The 22,206-nt window shown below is 40.2% G+C and overlaps 1 protein-coding gene and 1 long non-coding RNA gene across 3 annotated transcripts; one reads left to right on the top strand and one right to left on the bottom strand.

Annotated features, from left to right (window-relative positions):
* The first annotated feature begins 6,838 nt into the window (after positions 1–6,838).
* On the top strand, positions 6,839–9,631 carry LOC147452488 (uncharacterized). The gene has a single exon (XM_086518162.1). The coding sequence runs from the start codon at positions 8,147–8,149 to the stop codon at positions 8,984–8,986; it is 840 nt and encodes a 279-aa protein (XP_086374288.1). The 5' UTR covers positions 6,839–8,146; the 3' UTR covers positions 8,987–9,631.
* Positions 9,632–9,742: 111 nt separating this feature from the next.
* Positions 9,743–10,567, bottom strand: LOC147452487 (uncharacterized). 2 transcript variants are annotated; one of them, XR_015188900.1, is made up of 3 exons: positions 10,259–10,567; positions 10,025–10,111; positions 9,743–9,879 (listed from the first exon to the last, which is right to left on the bottom strand). It is a non-coding gene; the product is annotated as an uncharacterized LOC147452487 (long non-coding RNA). The 2 variants fall into 2 exon arrangements; XR_015188901.1 differs by having other exon boundaries at positions 10,265–10,561.
* Positions 10,568–22,206: the final 11,639 nt, after the last annotated feature.

Raw genomic sequence — 22,206 nt, 5'->3', positions numbered from 1 at the left:
ACAACTCAACAGATTCAATATAGCTTTAGAGTAGAACAAGTAAATGTCAAAAACCATTGTAAAAGACCTTGTATTCGAATGTGTTTTGAGTAATTACAATGCTTCATATTCGCGATAGTACATAGTTTGTCGATCTCAATTGTGTTGCCTTGAAGCAGCATCTTTCTCATCAAACAGATTTCTAATTGTGCTAAGGGTATCTTGACGTATTTGCTTGAATTTATATTCGTTTGCCATGCCAAACATAATATATATTCCTTGTGGTATATCTTGTGAACAGATTGCGCATCGACTATTATTTTGCATTAGACGAATAAGACAAACTAAATTATGATAATAACCACTTGTCAATGTATAATATCCACTCCATTCATAAAAAATTTCGTAGCAAAGTGGACATTGGGAAGATGAGGATGCATCTGAAGTAGACGAGAGGACCAAATCCGGATGCATGACAAGGTGGCTGATGTGTGTCCCATGTACAAATGTTGGATTCACTCACTGTGTCAAATTTTGAACGTCCTGACTTAAGCAGTGAATGTTTTTCTCCATCCGGACTTGTGAGAGTTGGGGTGTCTGGGTGGCTATAGAAAGCCGTGTGACTTCAGTATCTTTCTCTATCAATTGTGTCATGTAAATATCCTTCTCTCTTTTTAACTGTAGTCGGCGCCTTCCACTATCAATGTCAGCTCATAAGTGACATAACTCTCCCTTAAATCATGAGTGGCAACAGTTCTCTCCTTTGAGGAGAAGTCTACTGTCGCTGTTGCACAAAGTGAACATATAACATTTTTGCAAAATATAGCGCACAATCTGCATTGTGCAAGGGATGGTCATAAACCTCCAAATAAATCCTCTGTGTTTTCTTTGATCGGATCATGGTTGCACTTAGAAACCTTCCACCTTCCTTTCTTGATCTATGCGTCCTCACATGGTCATATTGTTTTGATCATGTCCTTTGTCATTTCTTTGTTGATCTCTTTCCATTGCATGTGGTTTGGATTTGTCCATTTTGAGAGTCGTCGAGTAGTACGCGTCGCTTGTTGTGCCGACATGCCATTTGTCAAAGACTTCATGCGCTGAAATGCATTAACAGCCGCTTGTTGATCATCGGACAGTGATTGGGTGCCAATATCTTGTTCTTCATCGATCATTTTCTCTTAAAGCTGTAGTTAACAAAGAGACAAATATTCAATATGATTGCAAATATATATTCTCACGATTTAACAGTCTCACAGATGCAAAATATAGCAACTTCTCATTCACAGGAAAAGTGTGTGGAATCCACTAAATCAAACTACAACAAATGCGACTAATTGAACCACAAGGAAAATTTAAAATACTGATAGTTAAATGATAAATTTAAAATGACCAAAGATAATTGACTCAATTATATGAACCACTTCAAACCAGATAATACACTTCAATAAAAAATAGAATACCCTGGACAAGACATATATATATCATAGAAATGTTTAAATCGGATAAAATGATGGTACAAGTTCAACAAGGGGACGTGAAACAGAGTTAGGGTGTGTCTTTAAATGTTCTTTGAAAAATATCAACATGTCAGAATCATTCCTTCTTTGTTCCCGCTCTTTTAACTTCATCAAACAATCTACTTTAATTCGAATAGCCCTCATAACATCTTTGTCCGAGTGGTGAAAAACTTCTTCTGAAAAATAAACTTTTTTGGCTGCACTCCAAAAATCTGTTAGTATGTCGAATATGTAGCCCAATGCATAAATGTCGCTCGCTTTTGTATATGCATCTGTGCACCGTGAATCGTATAGTTCAGGAGCAATCCACGATCGCTTAGCCATCTCAGCATTCCCTGCTCTCTGTGCATCCAAAACTGCTTCGTCCAACTGTGCGCTTGGATGCAAATAATTATTTGTTACGCGCTTAGCTGGTGTTCTCAGCATCATACCCCAATCAATGATGCCGATGCAGAGTTTATTGACGCAAGTAAAGTCCAACATTATGTTAAACGGATGAAGGTCACTGTGCACTATACCAGCCGAGTGGCCAGCCATAATGCCGTCGATTAAGGCATGACAAATGGCTGACATCTGCTCGATTACTGCTTTGATCCGCACCGTGTCTATCTCGCTTACAGGAAGATTTGCTACAAGCAATGACCTCCGGCCGTGTTGTAGTCTGTGTATGTGTCGTCTGAACAATCCGTGAGCGAATGATAAGCGACACATCATGTCGCCCACGGTACCCCCATTGTAGTATGGGAATATCGTGATCCAAGGAGCTTTGGTAGTAAACCTAAGGCACCTTACAATGGAGAGGTAAAGCATTTGCATTCCTTGCTCTGTCTAAAAGCTATCAAATTTCGTTTCACTCCCTCCCTTGTAACATTTTTCCACATATGTAATGTGGTCTGAAAAAAATGAGATACCTTTGATGGTGTACAATGTGCACACACCAAAGCAGCCTGCTCCAATCCTCATACCTTCTACCAAGGCTTCGTCAGGGATGCCGACAAGATGAGCATACTTTGCATTCAAAGCAGTGCACATGATTGTGTCGGTGTCGCTGGCATCGGATCGACCTCCCAAAGCTGCTTGCGCATTTTGGGCCATCATCAATCTCTTGGGTAAGGTTGCTTGGTCCTACGCTTTCACACGCTTCATCTTTACCTTCTGTTCTTCCCACAATTTATCCCAGAGCTCTAATTTTGACATATCGCAGGCAGGTGGGATATCTTCCTTTAAGTCTCTGCAACATACTTTCATAATGCCCAACATTGTCCTAACCTTGTGGTGGGGGTCAAATTCTCGTATCTCTGCTAGAGCAACAACTCGTATTGGCCTTCAAGTCGCAGTGTGTGCTCTGTATTCTCCCATATAGCGCTAGTGAGGTCTTTGACGTAGACATCGCTTTCACTAATCTGTTGTATGCGATCAGATGCACATAATGAGATTGTCAAAATACATTCTTTACGAATGACACCCATAATACGTTTCTTTTGATCTGGCGTCATATTTACACTGGACAATAAAAAACAGCATATCAAATACAAATGCATAGTTGCAAATGACACTAATACTCTCACACTATCTCAGGTAAACCTTTAACCACCAGTTGAACACTTTAAGAAATGTGCAAGGAAATATTAATAAAAATTGAAAAAACAATCTTCACTTAAAATTGCAATATGTTACACGTATAAAATGCAGATCAAACAAGTGGTTTATAAGAACTTAATTCAGATCAAACAATACATATTAACAGTGACACATTTTAGCATATATTGAATTTTTAACTTATATTTTTCTCCGTGTGCACATACTAATTCAAACAAAGCACGCACCGACTTAAAAACTTCAAAAACATTTAAAACATTGAAAGTATACAAATTGAACTAGCAAATTGTGTTCACACACTTTTTTACATAGAATTTATGTAAATGTAGCAATCAAAAAAGCGATGATAATTGATGCTCTTTCAAAAGATACAAAATAATATTTAACATACAAATTGTGTACATTTAGATTTTTTACAGAGAATTTATGTAAATGAAGCATTAAAAATAGCGATAATGCTTGAGTCCTTTAAAAAGATTAAAAAAAAATATTTAACATGCAATTTGTGTACAAATACTTTTTTACATATAATTTATATAAATGGAACATTTAAAATAGCGATGATTGATAAATAAAGTATTCTTTTGAATATGATTAGCTAGTATATAATTTCAAATGGACAGTTAAAAACAACAAAATCAAACAATTCATACATTTTGTATATGAAATACTCTTCACAGCCGCGTTACCGACCAAGTATTCATATACTTAATACTTAAAAAATTAATTACACATACACATACAAATTATATGAAGTTCGTACGACCCAGTTAACGATCTGAACGTCACATTTATGCAAAAACAGATGCTTCTAACAAACGACACTCTATTAGACGCGTTACCGACCGAGTGCTGCCTGAATCTAAGAAAAAACAATGGCTTGCATATGAACATCATATAGCCGCGTTACCGACCGATGTCCATATGTTTTTTGAGAAAGGGAAAGGAAAGTTGACTCACCATAAGGATACTAGATTTGCCGCGTTACCGACGTAGTACCCAGACAGTAAGCCAATACTTACCACAAGGACACCATCTTCCCCGCGTCACCGAGGTGATGCCCCCGTGATAAGCAATGTTCCGTAGAACAGCTTACACACACTCCCATTGTGTGGTAAGGTACCTTATTACTGTCGCGCAATACGAAAAAAGGCACACTACCACACGACGCATACACACACACACAATACATACCCGGATCGTGTGGTCGGATACTCTGTTGCTGTCTGCACTGTGACGTAGAGCACGCTCCCACACGACCCCCTCTCTTCCTCTTTCCTCTCTCCTCTCGACGTACCTGCAAAGGTGATCTCTCTCTCTCTCTCTCTCTCTCTCTCTCTCTCTCTCTCTCTCTCTGTGTGTGTGTGTGTGTGTGTGTGTGTGAAGATGAAAGCAAGAAATAACACCCAGCGGACTGGATTGGGTCCGCATATATATAATTCTGCGAGTCCGCCGGGCTTTTCAGTATTCCCGGCGGGCCCGCAGGGAAAATGAAAAATCCCGACCGGCCCGCCGAGGAAACTGAAAAGCCCGGCGAAAATTTAGTGGACCTGCAAGTCGCCCTTAACCGGATTCTGTGTGATTGTGTTTAGTGTAATCATGTAAATGTATAAATAAGATCACACAAAATTTATCGTAATTACGTAAATATTAAATCCCTGATTTTTGTGTATGCCACACTATTCAAAAAACTTGAAGAGTAGGCAACACCGAAATTGTCTACGAGATATTCTGGCCCTTCAAGATACTCAAGCGAGTTGATGATAGGGCCTACAAACTCTCGTTACCTGCATACTCTCGTATTCATCTGGTGTTCCATGTAATTCGTTTCGGTAAACACTTACATGGGGACAACAATATCATTGACCAACAAATTCTGGTTGATGTCATTGAACCTCCAACAACCCAACCGCACGAACCTAAGTGAAGCTTAGACTATCATGATTTACGTACTCATCATCATGTGCAACGACAAGTTTTAGTCAAGTGGAAAGACTGACGTGAAAAAGATGCCACTTGGAAAAACATTAGTGTGCTTAAGAAGAAATTTCCCACTTTTGTTTTTTAGGACGAAAACACTTCTCCAAGGGGGAGTAATATAAGGCCAAGGGCCAACCTAGGGAGTCACGGACCTAGGTCAAGGGTCTGACTGCATGGTTTGGATAGGGAATCCTTAAAATGGACTAGGGCTAGGAGTCCCAAGGGAGGAGAATTTTGCAATGCAGTTCCCTTGGCTCTCACACGACCCTCTCACATAGAGTAGGTAGTGCCCTTCCACGTAAGCAATACAGAAACTACAAATCATCACCTTATCGATAAGCAATACAGAAACTACAAGATATGGTACCAATCATCACCTTCGGACATAAGTAAACAAGAGATAAATGCTCCTTCGCTTCCACATTCGGGCCCAAGCAGCAAGCAACCCACAAGCCACTACCATACAAGCTAAAAAGGGGAGCCAAGGCCCAGTGCATCGTCCACTGCTTGCCATTGACGTCCAGTCTCCATATGTCACCCAAAGAGTAGGCACCGGAGGACAGAAGCAAGGAAAGTTGGCCGTCCATTCTCCTCTAGAGGCAAGAGATGACCCCTCCCATTGTGCAAAAATCTAGTTCCGGTGAGGAAGAAGCACAGCAAATTAGGCCGGATCTTCTCAACGGCTTCCTCCAAAGCCAGCCACAACTCTGGTGCCCACCTTGCACTGAAGCTCCTCAAACGTCGCCAATCTACCACATGCCCTACCCTAGCACCACTAAGAAGCCCCTTGCTATGTGGCCTTGCAGGTTACATGAAACAAAAACAAGCGTGTTCCAAAAGACCTAAGGGACACCCAAAAAATAAATAAACATGGACTTCATTAGTATCTTGAGCAATCAACTATAATCTTTTAAGATATGATAGCACATTAGGAAAGAGCCACATTCATTTATCCCCATAGATGCCAACAATGGTCTTGTAAGGTGTGAAGGTGGTTATGGTTTAATTATGCCCTTTTAAGGTGTGAAGGTGCTTATGTTTTAATTATGCGACCAGTTTTGTATGCTTATGATGCTCATGGTATATATAGGCTATGGTACGGCTACTGCATTAGATTATCCTCATATGGTTATTGTTGGGCACTTTTATTTGGTGGTATGTTGCAATTGTCGATTTGAGTGCTCTCATCTCCACCATTCAAATGATGCTTCATTTGTTAGTATAATCTAAAGTGGTGCATTTGTCAACTTGCTTTTACACTATGCTATGACCAAAATGATTCTCTCCCCAAGCACAAATAAGTACAGTTGTTTTATACTATACCTTGGGCAAAATGCTTTTGGCATGTTCTACTAGCTCTAAACAGGAGATGCCAGCCCACTCTTATTACATCCTTTCAAGAAGAAACCTCTATGCCTTTGGCATCCTTTGAGGACTCCTCTATGCTCCCTTCATTACCTAACTCTTTTTTTTTTTTTTTTTTTGACAATCAGCTAGTTTTATGGGATTGTGCTTGCACGCCGACGCCCACATCCACGTCGCAAGAGTTGAATCATAGTGGACGCACTTAAAGCCCCTCGCTTTAGTCGCTAGGGCAACTCTCCTTGACAACATAACTCTTATAGTGGGCACATGCGCTCATTTGCTAAGGCGTTTGGCCAAAGACTACAGGGCCGGCCAACGCTCTTTTGTCTGCATCTCAACCATTTCATGGCCGCCCTGACCGAGATGCCGCCCCCTCCCCTCCCTCCTCCGCCCGCCCCCCCCCCAAAAAAAAAAATCCCATCCAGTAGACGTTCGCAAGGGCATTCAACAAATCTTGCAAACAATGAAACTTATCTTATGGGGTACCAATTCGATGCCGATTTGCTCTTAAGTAGCATTGCAGCATCTGCCATGGTAGCTTTAGCATCTGCAGCACACGTTTTTGCAGCGTTTAAAATATGCAGCAGCAGCAGCCCGCACAGTGAACGGGTCTTTTGCATGTGTGTAACTCCACAATTCGGATGATAGCTGTGCGATGGAACTGATCGACGGAACAAGTACCTCAATTGTCTTTGAAAAAAGAGTAAGCGGGGCCCTGATCCCTCCTGTGTGGAGTCGTGGACTACGGGACAAAGAATCCCATCTGACTAGTAAGGGCACGTTAAACACATTCTTCCAAAAGAGAGGAACAACCTTCACACAAACCAGCGGCAATGAGCCGCAAAGATGAAACAGGCAACAAAGCTGTCTACAATACTTTGGGCGCTAAATTCTTCCTTCCCCTGTGCGTTGGTGGGCAGTGGGTTGCTTTTGACTCGCTTTTCTGTGCAATCCTTCCTAACTAGACAATCACAAAGACTGCCATTCCCCACGCTCTCCAGCTATTGCCATACTGGTGTACCCACCGGTTTGTCGCTCCACCGCTTTTTGCGGCGGTTTGTAATCTTCCCTATGACGTCCAAGCTATTATCCTCTCCTGGTGGTGCAGACTGCCGGCCCTCTGTCCCATTCCGCCACCTTGTGCAGTGATTTGTAATCAGAGACTAATGTTCAGCATGTTGAGCCTTCTCCTCCTTCATCTTCTCCTTCTCCTGCTTCTTGTTTCTTCTTCTTCTTCACAGCTCCTCTCTCTTTCTTTTTCACGCTTTTCTTTGCTCCTTGTTTTGGAGAGAGCTCACAACAAACGATAGATCTCATCAAAATCATCCGCATCTCTGTCGGACGCCCCACATGTGCATCCTTTCATATGAGCAGCATGTGTTGTAGCAAATAAGAATTTCAGCGTTTATGTGAAACCTTTCCTTGAAATCAAAGAGCTCAGCATTCCTCCGTCACTGCTCTAGAAGACTATCTTTCCAAGAGCTGTTCTTGCCCAATGGAAAGAGCTGTTCTTGCCCAATTATTACTCCCTTTGTTCGGCATTCACAACTGGTGCATTTTAATCTGTCCCCCTTGTTAAGCATTAATGGCAACTCCTCCGCTAATATTTGTTTGTCCTGATTCACAACAATCAAGACTGAAACCAGTTTCTTCTACATAAGTAGACATCGTTCTCTTCGCCATATTCTCGACGAATTTGTACGATGTCGTCAAATGGAATTTCACCCATTGTGCATATTAGTTTCATTTGCTGCTTGTTACTACCCACTTGCTTTGCATCACAAGCAACAAATCAAATCATACATGCCCCATCACCTTCCCCTCGGAATAATGGCAGGTATGAGCTTGATGGTCGCAGCGAAAACGGTCTCACTCTTTCCTCTGCGGGCAGCACATCTTCCATGAGTAATGAGGACTCAGAAGTGGCATCCTCACAAGATATAGTTTCAACAGCATCACATTCCATGCCATCCACAGCTCTCATCATTGTAGTTCTAATCGGTGCCTTCTTCTCCATAGGGGTTCTATCTATGTATATACAGCGTTGCACTGAGAGAAATGAGACAATCAATTTAACTGTCGAAAATCTGAATTATTATAGAAGTGACTTTCTTCAGAGCAGGTTATCCTTCCGGTCTGCAGTGAGCGAGCAAAATGGATTAAGTTCACAACTTGTCAGTGGTCTTCCAGCTTACCGGTTTTCCAAAAACAACAGCCTCCAGGAATCTAATGCTAAAACAAATCAAGATCGTTTAGCTGGGTGTGTTGTCTGCCTAAATGCGTTTGAAGAGGGTGAAGTGCTGCGCCTCTTGCCCAAATGTGGCCACTCCTTTCATCAAAATTGCATAGACATGTGGCTCTTTTCACATGTGACATGCCCGCTCTGTCGCAGCATCATTGCATACAGAAAGGAAGGCAATGATTTTGGAGATTCCAGCACAGATTTCAACGCAACGCCAGATTCAATTGACACTAGTATAACTTTTCAAGTGTTCGAAACAGATGTGCATGAGCCCTTGAGCAATACAGAAGCCCGTAGATAACACCATGCTTTCTCACTGTCGTTCTGAAGACTGCCCATCATTTTGCCTGGAAATTCAAAAAGATCATTGTCATTGTCACCTCCAGATCTTGGCTACAAGCAACAAAACAAATGCCTACATCAGTCAAGTGGCAGTCGCAGCTAGCTGAGTAGCATGTCTCAACACTGGTCAGCCTAGAAGAAAATGATGCAAGAACCATATGCACGCTGTTGCGTATGCATGAGGCTGCGCTGAGGGAGCATAAACTAGGGAATGCAAGAGTGGTAGATTAAAAGTGTGCATGTGATGAAAGAAGTTTGCTTGTTCACACCTAACAAACTTTGGAAATGTACCCGTAATCCTCTATTCCTGCATGTTGTTAGCTCCAGAGAAATGACTGCTCTAAATGAGTCCTGTTGAGTATCATTTATACAATGCAGTTTCACTCATCTGTGTAATGTAATGTGAGTTCATTTGTCCTGCTTTCAACCCCAAAACTTAGATAAATATGCCCCACTGACATGCCTACTGCACCCGCTGAATGGTAACAAGAACTCCCTTGCAAACCTCACAACCAACATGGGCCATTCCTGTTACGTCAAGCATCCACATTTACTCACACAATTCTGATGGAATATGCTGAACAATATTTTCAGCTTTGCTTCTTTTCTTGGCATCACTGCCTCCTTCAATGTCGCAAACTTTCCTTTGTCGTGTAGCCTTCTTCTGCTTCTCAGCACGCTAACATTTTCAGTACTCTATCTTTTGTAGGACAAGCTTTCCTATTTCCTGTAGCCTCTCTCTATACTCTCTCTTCTGTAGAGCTTTGTATTTCCTTACTGCGCTCATTGCAACCATATTCCCAGAGCTTTTTTATGAGATATGTGCTCATTATCAGCTACATTTTGGGGATCCTATATGCATAAATGCACAACTGCACTCGTCAGATCGATGTTTGAGGTCTCTTGGAATTGTTCCTAAAACATTTAGAAATTCTTCTCTCTCTAGTGCTTGCAGCACCGAAATAGCTCAATTTCACCAACTGGTTCGTCACTCTACCTTGAGGCATAACCAGCAGCGTTGCTGAGAACCAGGCCCGGGAAATAGGTTGAGTCTGCTCCTTGTTAGAAGCTTGCCCACTCAAGACTGTCGAAATACAAGAAACAAGAGGAGATTTTGAGTGCACCATTTTAGCACTGAAATCAAATGAGCAGGTGACTTTGAATGCTCAACACAAGCATATCTAAATTTCTCTGCAAATTAATCCGACGCTAGGAAGAGAAGAGGTCCTACTGACACCTTGCTGAGCCACATCGCATGGATCGATGCATGTGCATACGGGAGCTTGATGAGAAGGTCGCACTAGCCCCATTATATTGCTCTCTTCAAGCTGCTGAAGAGAGGGGCATGGTAGTCATCAAGAATCTGTGCCGCCCAACACGTCGGCATGGCCATGCATAAAACCCTTCGCACCTCATCTCCCTTCATTGAAAGATGGCTCGCTACAAGCTGCACCTCAGAGGCCCTCGCGTCAGAATCCACAATGGGCCTTGGATCGATGCCCCATTTTAAAAAGGTGTTTATTTATAAGGATGTGATCAGATGTGTTGTAAACTAGATGTGAGCCACATAAGATGGGTGAACAAGATGTGAATCATGTGTGAACATGAAGTGAACCACAAGACGACAACAAAACTCAAAGTTTACTGTATGATTTACAGTTGTCTACTTACTATCAAGTCGCGAGCAATGGTATAATGGTAAGGCACTGACTCTGTAACTCGCATGCAATGAGTTTGTACCCCAACCCAATCGAATTTTTTTCCTTCCCTAGGAAACGGACAACTCATGTGCATCAAACATCATGAGTTGTTGATCCCCTCTAGAGGGGGATTGTCAATTAGTAGTGAGGTTGTGGCTTAGCCTACCCGGCCATATAAATTGTTCCCACACATTTATCTCAACCACTAGGTTACGATCCCATTGCCATTTTTCACCTTAAGTTCAGTTTAGAGGAAATAAAGCATTATCTACATGATTATACAATCCCCATGAGTACATTGAGTAAAGGCTTTGAAGTTGATGTGAGTTGAGGGATATTGGGGTTGTCTTGTCTAGCAAAAAAAAAGGCATCAAGGTGGCCAACATTGCCCGCACATAGTGCAGAGCTAAGGCAAGGGTTATGTGAATGATAAAGCAACAATGGGCTGCTAGGCTAGTGAGATACATTAGATTGTTATGTAGAAAGTGCACAATGGCGTGAGCCCGGGGGATTCACCATGGAAAACTTACCGCATCACGTAAGTGCAGGGGAGGGGGTTTTTTTTACAAGTTACATAAGCGTATAAGTTAGTGGTAGGCCCCTAATAATTTATCTCCTCATTTGAAAAATAAGAGAGGGGGGTATAGTGTTTAGGGGGAACCTGACCCTGGTTGATTACTTGTAATGATTGGTCACCAATGTGCAATAGAACCTGGATGAATTTAGGGAAAGTTTTTTATCAGGTCACACAATAAATTTTGCATCAAGCCGGTCATAGATAAGGATTGATTTGGAGAAGGTCAAGGGTTGATTTACACCAGCTTTGGATGGGTCAGAATTGGAGAGTAGCCAGAGTGCAAGTTGATCAGGCACATAGTTTGAAAGTCAAACTAAGACACATTGAGGGTACATCTAATTATCAATAGAAGTGGTTCCTTAGTACATTGCCAGTCACTATGATACACACTCTTTGACTAGTTTCACTCCATTAGATCATGTGAGACCTAGATTTTATATGTAAGATAGGGGTATGATACTTTTCTTCATTGATTGCCGTATAAGCGTAGAAAGGGGGGTCATATTCCGTAATATGAGTCGTATATAGGGGTTTTATCAAAGTTGCCCGCTCGCAGGTGGCGTCCTGTTTTGTATATAGAGTGAATCCCCCAGGGGCGTGAGCTATGCCACACAAATGTAGCATTGTGGCCTAGCAGCATCGGGCTACTAGGTTAAAGTGTTGTAGGCAATTCTACAAGTGACTCACAATGGCGTGAGCTATGGTAGAGCTTAACAAGTGGGCGATGGGTAGCACATGGCAATAAATAGCTATTGTTGATATTCTATGTTGCATTCAAGAACCCTCTTCCATAGGTCATTTTACCATAAATAATTCCAATGCATGCGGCCACAAAACTTTTCACTAGGGTATAACCACTTCATGGGTTTGATTCCTAGCCACCTCGCATTGGTGCCAAACATCCTCTGTTTATGTGAGTTATCTCATAACAATTTCTTGAGTCTGATACTAATAGGGTTTAGCATGATAGTATGGTGCTCTACTCTTAACACCTTGGAATATATTCTAGGCCACACTACCCCATGTGATTCCATGTGACATCTATCCACACTAGGTTTACAGTTTAGAAATTTTTAGTTAATACTAGGGTATAGTGTGTAGTGTAAATTTTAGAGAGAACTTTGAGACTATAGATGCATCTCATTTACAAAGCTCCGATTTACAAGCATAGATTTGTCCAAGTGTTTTCCAACTTAAGATTCATAAAGAGTCTTAAGTTTCTATTGCAACAAGTGGAAGTTCCCAAATTTAACAAGTGCCAAAGAAGCAGGTACATACACAGAGGAGTGGAAATGATAGGCATATCTACCTTTATTGTTTTTGAAAGACCTTACCCAACAGGTACCCACCTTGGGATATGGGACATCCTTATGTCAAAGGTAGAGTGGGATAAGGTTTAAGGAGGGCAGTTGCATCTTCCTAATTGGCATCTTCTAATAATCCTTTCAAGATACAAGATAGTCCCGAATAGTTATATTCCTAAGCTTTCTCTCTCGAATTTGCAAGATAGAATATGGTTGGAAGGGAAGAGCATCTTGAGTGAGTAAGATGATTTGTTTATCATCAACGATGTGATATGGGCTATGTACGTAATGCTACAAAAGCTGTACGTGGAAGACACCAAGAACCTTAAGATGGGAAGAAGGCTTTAGCTTATAACCTTTATCACTTATGACCTTGATAATCTTATAAGATCCATAGTAAAATTAGGGGAAGTTTGAGGACTTATTTCTTACTATAAGAAATCAGGAGAGAATATTGGTTTTTGTTTTAAAAAATGAACAGAGAATTTGTCAATACAAAAAATTTGGGCTAGAGGTTTTACTTTGATAGTTCAACAAACTTGATGAAATGTCTCTTTCATGATTACTATACATTCCCCGTGCTATTGTGTTTTTGCAAGGTCACTTTCAAGAAAGGACCTCCCACTTAGTGCTTTTTTGGAATCCAACAAGAAGATTCTAAAAAGATTCCCTCTCTCTCTCTCTCTCTCTCTCTCTCTCTCACACACACACACACACACACACACACACACACACACACAGAGGTGTTATTTGTTGGTGGTTGTATGTGTGTTAAAAAAAGATAAAAATGGTACAATCTTTCTATCACCCAAATGTGGTAGATTGGTTATGTCATCTCCATCATGAATAACCTGTCTTGAGTTCAACTCTCTTCGTCGGATATCCCAAGGTCTCTTGGGATAGTTTCCTACGACGTTTGATCAATCATCTTCTTCGTCTTCTTCTTCTTCATATGATTCTCTCTCTCTCTCTCTCTCTCTCTCTCTCTCTCTCTCACACACACACACACACACACACACACACACACACACACACACACACACTATGGTACTTAGTTATAGTTTCTGGCCTTTATTTTAAAAACTTCACCTCCTCACCATGGGACTAGGCCCATATCTATTACCTGCAAGTAGGTTTTTACTTAAGTGGTTTACTACCCTACTACATTTACTTGCGTAAAGGCGCAGTGGCTCTCTCTCTGCAACCGTAGGTGGCCTCACTGTCGTGTAATGTAGTCGGTTCACTCATGGAGATTCTACTCATGACTACGATCTGGCGGGCCGACTCCCTCCTTCCTCTATATAAAGAGATGAGGGCACTTCTTTGGACCTCACTTAGCTTTGTTTGGTTGTTGCCGTGCCTAGAGAAATCTGCGTTGTGTTTTGACATTGAAGTATGGATCTCACCACTTCTAGCACACAGGTCTGCTTCCTCGACAATTTGTTTTTCGTTGCAGGTTTTCTATAAAATGAAAAAGGGGAGCATTATATTGAAGTTACTACTGGTGAGGGTGGTTTTTTTAAGCATGTTGCTCTTGCTCTAATACTGGGTTTTGATACTCCTTGATGGGAATCATATATGGCTAATCATGCCATGACATGGTGACTATGGTAAGTTGCAGGCACTGCTAATCATATAAGTGCTTACTGATTATAATACATGAGGTTGTTCTGGCTTTTTTCGATGGGGTCTCCTTTCTGCCGCTTTGTTGAATCTGACTTTACTTGGTTAAGGGGTACTGAGCATACCATAATGGCCTAAATAGACCTCAGCATACTGCATGAATTAACCAAAACTGTCGCTGTTTTTTACTCTTGGTCGTAAAAATTGTCTTTTTCTGTCACTAGAGTAAATGGAGTTACAATTATTGCTCATCAAAATACTTTGAGATTTGCTTAGTACTGTCGTTCTTTTCATTGGTTATTGTCTGCATTCTCACTGGAGGATGTAGCTCCTTTTTGTAGCTTTGGGTATTGACTGGTTATTAAAGCACTTAAGCATGGTATACTGTTTGGAAAAAGCCCACCGCTTAGGGTTGCTATGTGAAAGTAATGGGGTGGACTTGCTGCGCACAATTACTGGATATTTTTTTTGGGGGGGGGACCTTGCCCCGACTCCTTGTCATTACGCTACTGGTTCAGTACCTAGAATTTTTGCATGAGATGTTACAAATGATTAGGCGAATGTGGTTTTTTGCCTTTTGGCTTTTGGTAAATGGGTGCTTGGCCCTACTGCATATGATTATTGTATGGGGTTTTCTAGCCAGATTACTTACATGTATTGGGTATAGTATTGGTCTTCTTGTTAAGGTATCACTCTAATTTGTTTACATACACTAATGATAGATGAAATTGGAAACCTAAAGTGCAATGGATTTTTTCCTTACAATTTTTCGATTGGACTCGAGGTCTGCTAATGGCTCATTGCCACTTGATTTGCTAGAGAGACACATAATTGAGGGATGATTTGAGGCCATGTATCATGATGGGCTTAAACTATATCGGATCTAAAACTAAAACAAGCTTGATGCTTTGAAAAACTATAAATGGAATTTTCTTTAAAATTTTTTTAAAAAAACTCAAATGATGGAGATTTCATTAATCTTGAAAGATAACATGTAACCTGATAAGAATATTAATGGATGATTCAAACACTTGGATTAGAAGGGGTGATAGCCTTCTAATCGAAATGAGATTCTTTTGCTAGAGACTTTGGGTTTTGTATATAAAAAAAAGAGGAGCATTTCTTACTTAAATACTTTAGACTAAGCTTGGACGTTAAAAAAGTTTGTAAGATGGACATGGATAACAACTGATATAGTCCATTGATATCTGTAAAACACATCAAAGACTAATGTATTTGTTGTCTTGTTTGGATGGATGCAGGTAAGGACTCTATCTTATCTTGGAGGTTTTTTTGACTTTGGCAAGTTGACCTACACTAGATTGCACACTCACTTATGATTCGGGAAGTTTTTTTCACTATCTGTATACTGGAATGGGACCTCATTCCTACAAACATTGTACATAAATGATTCTAATACTGAGTTGTTTCTGTACCAGCTGTCTTTTGAATGTAAAAGTTCAATTATGACTTATTATCTAAGCTTAAACAGCTACACACAAATCCTATACATAAGGTTTTTCTTTCTAGAGAAACCGGGATGCTGGCTTTGGAAATTAATTCCGAGATTGAGCTCTAGGTTGGACCCACAATCTATAATCCCTTGACTGGTTGACTAGTGTTATGTGGTCCTTCATAGACTCTATTTATGGTCCCCTGCTCACGGCTACTATAGTCTTTGACTTTGCCGATTTAAGGTTTGCAGGCCCAAAACTACAGTTACTGTTTTTCTTCTATTTATGTTTAAAATGTTCCTTTTTCAGGACCACATACCCTTTAGAAAGACAACCCGCATGAGTACTAAACACAACCCTGAGAATCATGCAAAGATTCTTGAACAGATTAAGCTATACCTTAAGGACCATAAACCAAAGAATGCTTTGGCAGTTAGAACTAGACCCTTCCTTACTAGGAAAGCCAAAGATTGTATTACTTACGACGGTAAGAAAAAGTAAACCTCACCACACTTTTTTTGAAATATTGCAGACACTTGCTCTCTCACAAGGATTGGAATTGACCTCGGAGCCCCTCTCAGTGGCCACATCTCTTGTACTCAGATGTATTAGCAGCTTGGATGCTTCTCAACTAATATATGACTCGGCTCTTACCTCTAACAAGAAGTTGTTTGTCTTACATATGCTGTCGTTTAATGATTGGGCCAAAATTTTTGCTACTCTGATAAGGACTCCATGAAAGGGGTGAATTTAATTACCCAATACATAGACCAACTTTACTTACTGTCTTCATAGTACCAACAAGAGCTTGCCCTATTCTCTTCCTCGGGTGCTAATTTGTCTTCTAAGGAAGCTGTGCGGTCTCAATCCCTCTTTTGTCTGTACACCGGCTACTCCAACTATCCCACAAACTGGTGGTATCTTTTGTAGGGATAGTGTAGCCCTTGAAGCAGTTAAAGAATTTCAGAGTAATCTTTGTTCCCTCAATGACTCTAACCTCCTGGAGATGGTGCCTAAGATCTCTAAAGTTTTTCATGTCTTACGTGTTAGACAAATTGAAATTGAATCCCTTGGCGTTGACTGTCAGCTTTGGGTCCTGCCCAACAAAGCTTTTTTAGCACCCATTAGGAAACTTTGGAGGTCATTTGGAGGGCCTTATTGAAGAGAGAGAAAAGAAGGCGTAGGCAATGAGCTGCAACCTTACGTAACGTATAAATACATGGAAAACAACACAAAAATGAAAAACATTTTAAAATATTGAGTTTTGTCCCATTTTCGTAAGGTAACTTCCTGGTGTCACAAAGTAGGGCCCACTGCTAGTAGCCGTCAAGTTCATGACACCTAACTACTGATTGATAGCTATCTCTCTCCCTTCATTAAAAGATATCCACTACCTTTATGAAAGGCTTTCAAACCTCATTCTCCCTCCATTTTACCTATGGCTTCGTCTTCTACCCGCCCAAGAAGTTCTAGAGGTTGCTCTACACTGTCCCCAACCAGCCTCACCATGTGTGTGCCAAGAAGACCATGTAGTAGCATAAGCACTATCTCAATCTCAAACTCTCTCACTACAGGTAATAAGTGCAAGAGCAGAGGATAAGTAGAGGTTCTTGGGTTCTTATGCAGCCAAGAAGGAGAAAAAGATCGAAAGAAACAAACATATTTCGTTCTGCATGGAAAGCAAGAGTTTTGGATTTCAAACTCGAGGTTGGTAAGAAGACTGTGAAAGAAGTCTTTGTTCAACATGTTTTCACTCACTCTGATGTGCTAATGGCGGCGATGTCTCCATGGTGCATAATCCACGGTGCAACTGTAAGTTAATTATTTAGCACTCTTCTATAAATGTTATCTTAATTTCAAATGTGAATCTGTTTTTTTGTTCTCTTATCACAGGTATATAATTAGGTTATACAGATGTTTGTATTTATTTCTATTCTATTACATTCACACATGTTTATCCTTCGTCATGTGAGGAATGGGAGCCACTGGAGTGCATTATAGGTCTCATCTCTGTGACCCATGCTCATATTGGAGTCTTGCAATATGCTAGCAGAACTAGCAAAAGCCCGGCAGACGAGGGTATTTTCTTCTATGACCATTTCTACCAACTCAATCAAAGGAATCAGAGAGGAGTTGGTGAAGGTTCCACTACCAACCAACTGGAACTCCGTGGATTTGCCCGTTCCCGACACAACAATGAGTGAGGCATTGAGGAGCCTCTTTCAACTATAGAGATTGTTAGTTCTTCCACACAAAAGATGACAAAAGAGGGATGCGTGGCAACATGTGATTATGTATGGCACAACATTTGCATCAATCTAGTTTGATGAGACATGCCTATGAACCACAGATCCAAAGAGATCGGTAAGAGGGTCATTAATCGTGTTTTCTGCTTCTATGGTCGTCGATGTTACTGCACACGTCAAAAGAGGTACGTGCATTTCCATCAACATGGACACTCCAATCGCGAATGTCGTGGTGAGAGAGGGAGTGCTCTCTTGAGTGGTGTGTAGAGGAATTTCTTCTTTAGTGGTGTGGATCATCATTTCTTCATGGCGGTCCTCCTTTGGACAGTTTTCTTGTTAGAATTGACATTTTCTTTGTGATTGGGGTGCTTATGGCTTTCAAAAACAAGGTGAGGACTCACGATGGCTAGTTGAAGGTAAGGGGGGAGGAAAGATTTATCGAAAGTAGGTCTTAATCAATGTTGCAATTGTATTGTTTTAATATAAAATTGTATTGTCCATATACACACACAATTACAAACTAGTAGTTTCAAAATGGCTTACTGGTCAATTTGACCCTCATCATTGTCTTTAACGATGGATTTATGCTATAAACGCCCTACCTAATGTCTTGTTATTTTAAGGACTTCTTTTTTAATGCCTTCATAAAAAAAGGCAGGTTTAATAAACATAAGTACATAAATATATGTGTGTTTGTGTGTGTGTGTGTGTATATATATATATACGTATGTATGTATATATGTATATACGTATGTATGTATATATGTATATAATTTACTAGAACTATATAAGGTGAAGCTTCACTTTAGCATTCTAAAAGAATAGAATGCAAGAGAAGTCAAGCCATGTGAGGATGCGAAATGAAAGGTGAAATAAAAAGATCCATTTAATATTATAAAATTTAAAAAACATTTACGGTAAGTCTCAATCATCAATGAAAACATTGAAAGTGTGCATAACTCAACTCTTATCTAAGGCTTCTTTTAGATAGACAAAAATTAAGGTGGTAATTTTAGTTAAAAAGTATGGTTTAAAGTGATTCTATAGATTAAAACCAATCAAATACAAATTCTTTTGGGATTCAATTTTACATAAATTGTTATATTCTTATGCATCTTGAGATTTGGTTCAATAAAACTTATCAAAACATTAATTTAATTGTGACTATTTAAGCATGGAAATGAGAATATAAATGCTTTAGTAAGATTTTTCTTGTGGAGTTTGCGACTTATTGATTGATCTAATTTTTTGAAGTCATGCTCATCTTCATAGCTTATACTACATGTTAAACAAGAATTTTTAGTGTGCAGTTTTGCAATGTAAAACAAGGTGATAAGGCACGAAGGCCTGCTACGTAAAGGGAAACGAGGGAGAGTAAGTTTAAGTAAGTGCTTAAAATCATATGGAATTTTTGTTGTGTTTTAATATAAAATTGTATCATCTATATTTAAAAAGTGGCTCCTACTAGCTCGCTTAAAATAAAATACACTAATTGAAAGATACCTTCAAGATTCCCTCTATCCTCATTGCCTATTCCTCACCTCCTGCTCCTGTCGCCAAAACCTTTTTTTGCCTGTGTGTTGTCCTTCCCTACCTTTGGACTCGTCCCTAAGAGCCTGCAATTTCACCTTTCCTGTGATCTTGCACCTAAGCTTCCCCCACCATTCATGGACTTGCACCTACGAAGCATCCCCCCCACGTCATCTCCACTATGCCTATATCAAGGGAGGACACGAGAGAGAGAGAGAGAGAGAGAGAGAGAGAGAGAGAGAGAGAGAGAGAGAGAGAGAGAGAGAGAAGAAGAAGAAGAAGAAGAAGAAGAAGAAGAAAAAGAAGGGATTCTATTCACCTATGCTTTATGAAGAGTCCCTACCTCTGCTCTACGACGAGAGAGAGAGAGAGAGAGAGAGAGAGAGAGAGAGAGAGAGAGAGAGTGCCATAATTGGGAGGCATGGCCTCCCCGTGGTCTACATCCCCCTTCTTAGTCCTCTATCTGTAAATCTCCTCAAGCATCTTCTTCCACTAATGGGCTATTTTTTAATTTTCTTCTAGTTGATACCCGCTACTTGCAAGCACATCAGTATTTTGAAACAAAATAAAACAAAAAGAACGTAAAATAGAAAGACACATTAAAAATCAAAACAAAAGAATATTTTAATGCTTTCAAATAAGCATAGAAAATAATTAAACAATGAGAGAATCATTCATCAATACCTCACTAAATTAGTATTTGAGAAAGGTGTGTTTGAGCTTAGGCTTAAGCCGATTGAAAATCGAGCTTAGCTGGTTGCAAAGAATGGTAAAGGAAAAAAAACCCGATTAAACATACTAGAAAATATTTTGAACATTTTGTAAATTTGAAAATTTATACTAGTATTTTCAGTTTGTATTTGTATAAGGAGGAAACTTGCCGCTTAGACAAAAAGACTTTCTCGAAGACTGCATCATAAGATCAAACTCCTATAAATATTTTGCTTAACATTTTGATCTCTAAATTAAATTTCAAGTAGGTAGACGAAGTAAATGCTACCTTGGAGAATAACTTTCTATTCCAAAGTTTTAGCTTTCTATTCACAAGACTTTTGAATCCCTTAGGGACATTTGTCTCTCAAAGAAATTTGAAGTAAATGATGCCTTGGAGAATAGCTTTCTATTCCAAAGTTTTAGCTTTCTATTTACAAGACTTTTGAATCCCTTAGGGACACTTGTCTCTCAAAGAAATTTGAACGACGTTTGTCCATAGTGCACTAAGGCCTCTAGTAGGCCAAAAGAGTATTTATAGTTTTCATAAATATTACTAATTATTATCCCAAGTAATTCTTAAATAGCCTAAGTGAATTAAGGAGAGATAGTTTAGATACATTCATACATGAAGAGACAATTAGAGACACTTACTTTATTGGAGGTCTTTAAACTAATAGGCCAGACTCTATAAATAAGAGCCTCACTTACCCTAGATTTTCTCTTGAAAAGTTCAAGATTTTGTATGTGGGATTCTCATTAGACCTATCAAGAACACCACAATTAAATACCATAAAAAGGCTTATATTTGCTAAGATTTAGAAGAAATTATATGTGAATTGTAAGAAACAATATGAAACTTCACATGGGTATTCTAAAAGAACTAGGAATGGAAAGTCAAGCCACAATAATGCTCTCAAATGAATGACAAGAGAATTTTATAATTGTTTGTATGAAAAAGTAGATCCAATCACTATAAGAAAACAATAAACTTGCATAATGTCCATGAAAAGGTGATGTAAGGAAACAATTGAAGGGACAACAAAGTTATTTTACAAAGACCCTTGCTATGTGATGCTCATCCAGCCAAAAAATCCAACGGCCTCGGTGTTGTAACAACCTTGCACAATGAACCCTATGGCCTTCCACATACCAAAAAGGTGAAAAGTGAGAGTGAGAGAAGAGAGAATAAGAAGTTTGAGGGTGGTGGGACAAGGTTTGAGAAAAATTAGAGTGAAAATTTGAAAGAAAAAGGAATGGAAAGGAAGGGAAAAGGGATAAGAAGAGGGTAATGAAATGAGGAAGGTGTGCTTCTATAGAGTTTACTAACTCTAAAGAGAAAGGTAGAGAGTGGGAGAGAGAAAGAAAAAAAAGGGAGAGGGGACCCTTTTAGAGGGGGAAGGGGGCTTAACACTATCTAAAACAGGGTATTGAATGAAGTGTAAGCGGTGGGATCTAGGGCACTGAAGTGAAGCCCATTTCTCGCCAAGTACAAACCTTGTTCGATTTGTCGTTGTTTACTTTTTTTCTCCATGTTTAATTTTTTGGTGCGTGTTTTCTTTTTCCCATGTTCGAGTTCACTTTATGAGCGAGAGGCTTCACCTTGGGGACAAGCAAACCCACGCGGATGTGTGGTTAGGATATCGGGCTACCAATGAGGAGGTCTTGGGTTTGAGTCTCCAACACGAGGGGTCGGGGGTCGATGCATTTACTTTTTTTTCTCCATCCATTTGCCTCAAGATTCGTGTGTCACTTGCCAACCGTAGATTTCAACGCTTGGACTCCATGTTAGATGGGGGATGGGAGAGGTGGCAAGAGTCGGTGGTTAAAATGGGCGAGGGGCACCATGTGGGTCCGTGCGGGGTGCCCGATGTCCACACAGGCGACCACGCGGGTGTCCACACTCCATGCAGCCGCCGAAAGAGATACCTCTCATGAGATGGGTAGAGAGAGAGAGGGAGGGGGTGGTTCCCACAAGAAAGGGGTGGGGAAGAGAGGGGGTGATTCCCATGGGGGGAGGGAGATGGGAAGAGA

This window comes from Adiantum capillus-veneris, chromosome 8 (assembly GCF_014529385.1).
Source record: "Adiantum capillus-veneris isolate H3 chromosome 8, ASM1452938v2, whole genome shotgun sequence".
NCBI classification, from domain to species: domain Eukaryota; kingdom Viridiplantae; phylum Streptophyta; class Polypodiopsida; order Polypodiales; family Pteridaceae; genus Adiantum; species Adiantum capillus-veneris.
This window is presented reverse-complemented; position numbering and strand designations above follow the sequence as displayed.